Here is a 6,418-nt window from a genome sequence, read left to right on the forward strand (position 1 = left end):
GATTAGAGTTTCTAGATCATTGACTAGCTTTGTTAGAGTCTGCTGTCTTCGCTTATTAGATTTAGCATGTGGGTCAAGACAAGTATAAAGACCATCAAGATGAGGACAAGTTTAAGTCTATTGAGTTTCTCGCGTAGGCGTGATCCAAGGATAATAATATGTAACCAATATATAGTCAATGGTTGGCTATAAAAGTCTTCATTCTCTGGAAAAAAATAAAAACCTTCTTGAAAAAGGACTTATCATTGATCGTTACATGACATACTCGTTGATGATATCATGTTGATAAGTAATCTTCGGTTTCGTATGCTACAAGCGATTGCATCATCATTTAGGTACGAAAGCTTAAGCATACAAAACTAAAAATGTAGGCATACAAAAATGACGACACAGCATATGTACACTATGATGCACATTTAATGGTGCCAGAATATACAACAACGGATAATATGGCGCAATAAATGTAGACAAACCAAAATCTTGTTTCGGTTGGTTATTAACATTCTGTATTTTTGTTGATTGTGTGATACAGATCCGGTGATTAGTAGATCTTTTTATCAACAGTAGCAAACCTTATTGATTTATTAATAAGATCAAATTGCTATGACCAGTTTATCTAGACTTTTTCAAGAGATTAACAGTGTTTCTTACGACAAAGATTATTATTTTTATATTAAAATTCTATTTACTTTGGTTAGGCTTTTCAAGCCGGAGGCCCAATACACACCTTACTAAGTAAGAGCATTTCCGAAACTCTATTTTTTCTTCTATAATTTACACTAAAATAGAATAATTCTATTATATTGTAACTTTTGCTCTAATGGTGTCACTCTATAATAAAGTGAAATATGGAAAAATGTCATATTTTACTTTATATTTGTAGTGAAAAAGTGACATTCCTCTATATTTCACTATATAATAGAGTAACTATATTATATAGTAACAGCATTGAAACAAAAGTTACACTATAATAGAGTTATTAGTGTAAATTATAGAAAAAAAAATAGAGTATCATTTGCGAAACGATCTCAAACGAACCAGTAAAGTTCTTTTGAAAGTCTCAATTGTGTGCTTCGATTTTGTAAAACCACATCTTCGGTAAAACATATATTATGGTCCAATAAGATGAGATACTTGGAATTCACGAAACTTATCTATTATGAGAACATTAGCATTTTCAGTCTAATAATATTACTATTTTATTATATTTTTATTATTTAACTAAATTTATACTTAATCAAAAACTAGATAACTAATAAATAAATATGTATCAGAAATGTTTTCATAAATATTTTAAGATATTTTTCAAAAATATTTTATTCAAGAGTTTTTAGAAAAAACCTCATTTTTAATATGACATATCAAAACGAGAGTACAAAAATTTCAGAAATAACTTTTTTGGTTAGTTTAATTTTGAAATGCTTAAATTTTAACTGTTTCTATAATTATATGAACATAATAGTATTTTATTGTGAAGAAAGTTTCTCCTTTTTCCCTTAAATATTTACTGTTTAAATGAAAAAGGTAAGCAATTCAAGAAACCAAATCATACTTTCACTTGCAACTTTTTATTCAGACTAACATCTAATAAAAGACAAAGAGACAATCTAAAACCAAACCTCTGTTTTTTTTTAATTATCCGCAAGAAGAAGAAGAATGAGCATACTTTTTTATTTTTCAATTAAATCTCATTCTCTTCTACAATAATTTATCAAACTCTCACATGCAAATTAATTAGCACCATTAATACCCATTTTCCAGGACATGCTGAAGTCCTTACCCACTAGCATCTCAAGTCCCCTAACTTCAACCATCACACTCTTGTTCTCTCCTTCCTCTTCCAACCCAACCACATAAGTATGCTCCTTCAAGCTTACCTCAACCTTCTTCCCCTCGTTTGAAACCGGACTTCCATTGATCACAATCTCAGAAGCTTGTCCTGCTCCTCTAAGTCCCAAAACACTAACCTTCTCAATCACCCATCCTTTGCTCAACGCAAACTTCCCTTCCTTCACATCCGACCACATCTTCACTGTTCCGTTTCCGACCGAAGCGTAGAAGTCAACGTACGTAGACTGTCCGTTTCCTAGCTTCATCTCCGGAAGCTCGTCCTCGTCTAGATAAAGCTTACCCTTCGCGTACCCCTCAGAAGCACCAGCCGGGAACGTAATGACGAGACTAAACGGCGTCGTTCTCGCTTCTTTAGAAATCAACCCTCCTTGCTGCATCGGTAATATAGTGTTCTGGTAAAGATGAACGTTCACGAAGTTCAACGGAGCAGGGAGAGTCACGCGCTTTCCTTTCTTGGACACAACGGCTTGAGTCATGTCGAACATTTGGTACCAAGAACCCGGCGGGAACAGAGCTTCTACTTCTGTTTTGCCTTGTTCGAGAACCGGAGATATCATTAAACCGCTTCCTAGCAAGAACTGTCGGCTCGAGCCGTAACACTCGGTGTACTCAGGGAAAGAGAAGAAGAGCGGTCTAGCGATTGGTGCACCGGTCACATGAGCTTCGTAGTTGAGAGTGTAGAGGTAAGGAAGGATCTTGTATCTCATACCAAGAGCGTTACGTGCTGACTCAGCGACCGTGTCCCATTGATAAAGCTCTTGTCGTGGAGAATAATAATTAGCGTGGTCTCTTGAAAAAGGATAGAACGCACCGACTTCGATCCAACGGTTACAGAGTTCCTCTGTTGGTTGCGGGTAGAATCCACAAATGTCCGAACCAACCATAGGAACACCGAAGATTCCGAAGTTCAACATCGTTGAAATAGACACTTGCAAGCTCTGCCACGTTCCTTGGTTATCTCCGGTCCAGTGAGCAGCGTATTTACCGGAACCAACAAAAGTAGACCGGGACAAAATGAAAGGACGTTTCCCTTCGATAGAGAGTAAACCCTTGTGTGTGGCAACGGTCTCGGAGAATCCGTAGATACTATGAGCGTCATACTCTCTTACACCGTTGTAATGTAAAGCACTTGTTGCAATCGTCTTGAAACCGATGGGAGCTTGAACTCCAGTAGCGTTGATCTTGTAAGGAGGATCATCCCATCTCGTCTTTGTTATATTCTTGCAGTCCAAGCAACAAATCCAACCAGGTCCTTCTCCAGTAGGACACTTCTTCCCTTTAGGGATTGTGCACAATCCAGAGCAAAAGTTTGATACCTCGTTCATGTCGATCCATAGACCATCTATAGGGACTAGTTCATGGAAGCGGCGGATTTCTTCACCCCACCAAGAAACAGTCTTAGGGTTAAGGAAATCAGGAAAGTGAACTGCACCGGGCCATACTTGGGCCAAGAAAGGCTTTCCTTCGTACTTGATGAACACGTCATTGGCCATACCTCGTTGGTATACACCGTAGCTGGAGTTGACACCAATACCGGGATCGTTGATGACGACATACTTCATGCCCATCTTGTGGATTCTGTCTAAGAAGTTTAATAGCTTGGCACGAGGGTAGCTTATGGGACTCAACGTGAAGTCTTTTTTGGCATCCATGTGATCATCATCGTTCCAAATCACATCAAGAGGGATCTTAGCCTTTTGGTAACTGTCCACCACGTCTTCAATAACTGATAAGTTACGGTATCCCCATCTACATTGGTGAAATCCTACAACACAAATATTGAAACAAGATTATAAGTACTATAAAATCAAATCAAAGATTTGCTGTAATAAATATGTCACATTGCCGAAACCAAGATTTGCTTCTTCTTTAATGTCAACTCAATGATAGAACCGTGGTCCAGTGGCCACCATGGACCAATATCAAGATCATTTAGGGACCAATTAAAAATTGCGAGGATCAACATTTAACAAAAGAGGAAAGCAAAAGAACACGTCTTCACGTTCTTCTTTATCTTTTACTATTTAAAACCCATAATTAGAAAGCGACCTCCATTTATTCTACAACATATCCCACAAAAAGGGTAACCTTTCTAAAAGCTGTGTCGGAGAAAGATAACCTCTTAACTGTGACTCCATTACTACATGTGTCAATTATTACAAGACTATTCAACACATAGTTCAGTTTTAAAAACCAGATTTTCTTTTACTAAAGAACATAAATCTAATAGATTCTCATTAGCAAAGCAACTGATACGCAAATCTATTTTCAGAAACATAATCATTAATCACAAATCCTATAAGACAAAATCATCTTTTAATTTTATTTTACCACACAACATTAATTTAATAGATTCTCATTAGCAAATGGTACATAAATGGGTGCAATAAAGCCCTAGGCACTAAGCAAAAATAACTGCTAACAGCATTTTCAACCCCAATGCAAAATTGACTGCAAAAAGGAGTTGATTATGCAGTTGTGAAAAACAAAAAATACAATAAATTTTGTAATGGGTTGTAGATGCTATAAAACGCCTAAAAACTTTATTAGATTTAGATGTCTATTTATATAGATAAATCAAAAATCAAAAATATATAATCTATTTATTTATTAGATGTCTATTTATATAGATTGAAGTTTATAACAAAAATTATAATACTCATTTATAGCATAATATATTATTTAGTATAATTCATAACTAATCCTATAAAACAAATATCATCTTTTAATATTATTTAACTACCAAAAAAATATATTAAACTGAAACACAAAGGAGAAACAGAGCAATAAATGTTTTTACCTAGAGACCAGTACGGCATGGGAGCTGGCCGTCCGATTAACGAAGTGTACTGATCAACGACGTCGAGCGGCGATGGTCCGGCGACGAAGTAAAAATCAAAGACTCCTCCAATAACTTTATAAGTCAAAGACGTTCCTCTATAGAACACATCCATACCGTTACTATTAAGAAGCAGAACCGCATGAGCGTACGGTTTACCTCCAACGTTCCTCAAATCCATGTAAACCGGATGCGAACCATAAAGATCGGTGTTGAGGTTAATAGCCGACACATCCTCCGTGTAGAGCGTGTAAGGCTCGTTAGGGACGAGTTTGATCCCGTTGGCTTGCGAGTTTTCACCTAACCCGTATATGGACGCGTCTTTAGGTAACGAGGTTGAGATCTCGAGGTACTGGTCCTTGAACACCATCTCGCCAAAAGCTGAGTTAGAGCTTGTGTTGAAGAGCGTTTGGCCGTTGGATCTACGTTTCACGGCGAAGCTGAACGGGTCTGTCGTGTAGCTGAAGATGAGCTCCGAGCCGGAGAGTTCTTGAACTGTGATCGGAGATTTTCTTGATTTTCCGATCACTTTCCCCACCGGCGGCGGCTGTTCGCGGGGGAGGAGGTTGTAGGGGACCTCCCATCGTTGTTTCTTGGCGTCTGTGATGTGAACGCGGAGGCGAGTATCGGTCTCGTGTCTGTGGAAATCCAACGGTTAGGAATCGAGGAGGTAGTGTAGGGTGCGAAGTAGAGGATTAAGAGAGTGGTGCTAGTGCTACTTACTTGACGTAGAGGCGGAGGGTGGTGATGTCTGAGCCGTAGATTTTGTTCTTCTGTTTGACTTGGAGATAGCCGATGAATCCACCGTCTGGAGATTCTTCGATTGAGATCAAACGGTAGCCTTTGCCGATGGTGTTGGAGCAGTGGATGGGTGAGAAACAGAGGATTAAAGCCACGAGAAGAGAAAGAGATGAAAAAACTATTCGTGAAGTGACCATGGCTATTTTTATTCTAGTGATACTCCACACTCTACAGTGTTATGTGTATAATGAAGAAGAGAGAAAAGACCCTCGATTAAAGAGCTCGATGATAAGTTCGCGAAACACTAAACGAGGGGATATAAATAGTAGAAGAAAATGTTTAGTCGTTCTTTTATTTATTTTATAAATATAAAAAAACTGATATTACTAGTATTATTTATCAAAGGGTCTGATGATGTCAACAAAAAAATCAAAGGGTCTGATATTTATTTATGCGTGTATCGATTAAAAATCGTTAATACGGGGGGGGGCGGGGGGGCTTAAGCGGGCGGGCTAAATGTGAAACTGGAGTTTTTTGGGCTTAAGCGGGCGGGCTAAACGTGAAACTGGAGTTTTTTTGCGTGCAGTTCATTCGTAAATCATGGCAAGATCAAGTGAAATTCAGAGTTTATTCCATAAATCTGTAGTCAATTTTATTTTCTTTTAAGTTGAATATGTATAACCTTTTTAGGTGTCTGGTTAGAGGTTATTTCCGAAAACCAATCAGCTTTCATACCGAGGAGGGCAATTTCTCATAATGTATTGATAACTCACGAAGTGTTACATTATCTCAAGACTTCGGAAGCACACAAGAATTGGTCTATGGCTGTGAAAACAGATATTAGCAAAGCCTACGATCGTCTAAAATGGAATTTCTTAGAAAGAGTCATATTCCAAATGGGTTTCCACATCAAATTCGTCAAATAGATGATGCAATGCATAACTACTGTCACATACTCCTTTCTAATTAATGATGAGGTGGCAGGGA

At 37.8% G+C, this 6,418-nt stretch overlaps 1 protein-coding gene across 1 annotated transcript; it reads right to left on the reverse strand.

The window, feature by feature from the left end:
- Positions 1 to 1,538: 1,538 nt before the first annotated feature.
- Positions 1,539 to 5,730, reverse strand: LOC106405609 (alpha-xylosidase 1-like). The gene is made up of 3 exons (XM_013846131.3): positions 5,414 to 5,730; positions 4,652 to 5,328; positions 1,539 to 3,616 (listed from the first exon to the last, which is right to left on the reverse strand). Exons 1-3 carry the CDS (start codon positions 5,626 to 5,628, stop codon positions 1,731 to 1,733), a joined length of 2,778 nt encoding a protein of 925 aa, XP_013701585.2. The 5' UTR covers positions 5,629 to 5,730; the 3' UTR covers positions 1,539 to 1,730.
- Between the last annotated feature and the right edge of the window lie 688 nt (positions 5,731 to 6,418).

This window comes from Brassica napus, chromosome C6 (genome assembly GCF_020379485.1).
Source record: "Brassica napus cultivar Da-Ae chromosome C6, Da-Ae, whole genome shotgun sequence".
Lineage (NCBI taxonomy): Eukaryota > Viridiplantae > Streptophyta > Magnoliopsida > Brassicales > Brassicaceae > Brassica > Brassica napus.

Coding starts and splice junctions, on each gene's coding strand:
- LOC106405609 (XM_013846131.3), bottom strand. CDS start 5,628: ATGGTCACTTCACGAATAGTTTTTTCATCTCTTTCTCTTCTCGTGGCT. Junction 5,329..5,413: donor ACCCTCCGCCTCTACGTCAA/GTAAGTAGCACT, acceptor GGATTTCCACAG/ACACGAGACCGATACTCGCC. Junction 3,617..4,651: donor CATGCCGTACTGGTCTCTAG/GTAAAAACATTT, acceptor TTTGTGTTGTAG/GATTTCACCAATGTAGATGG.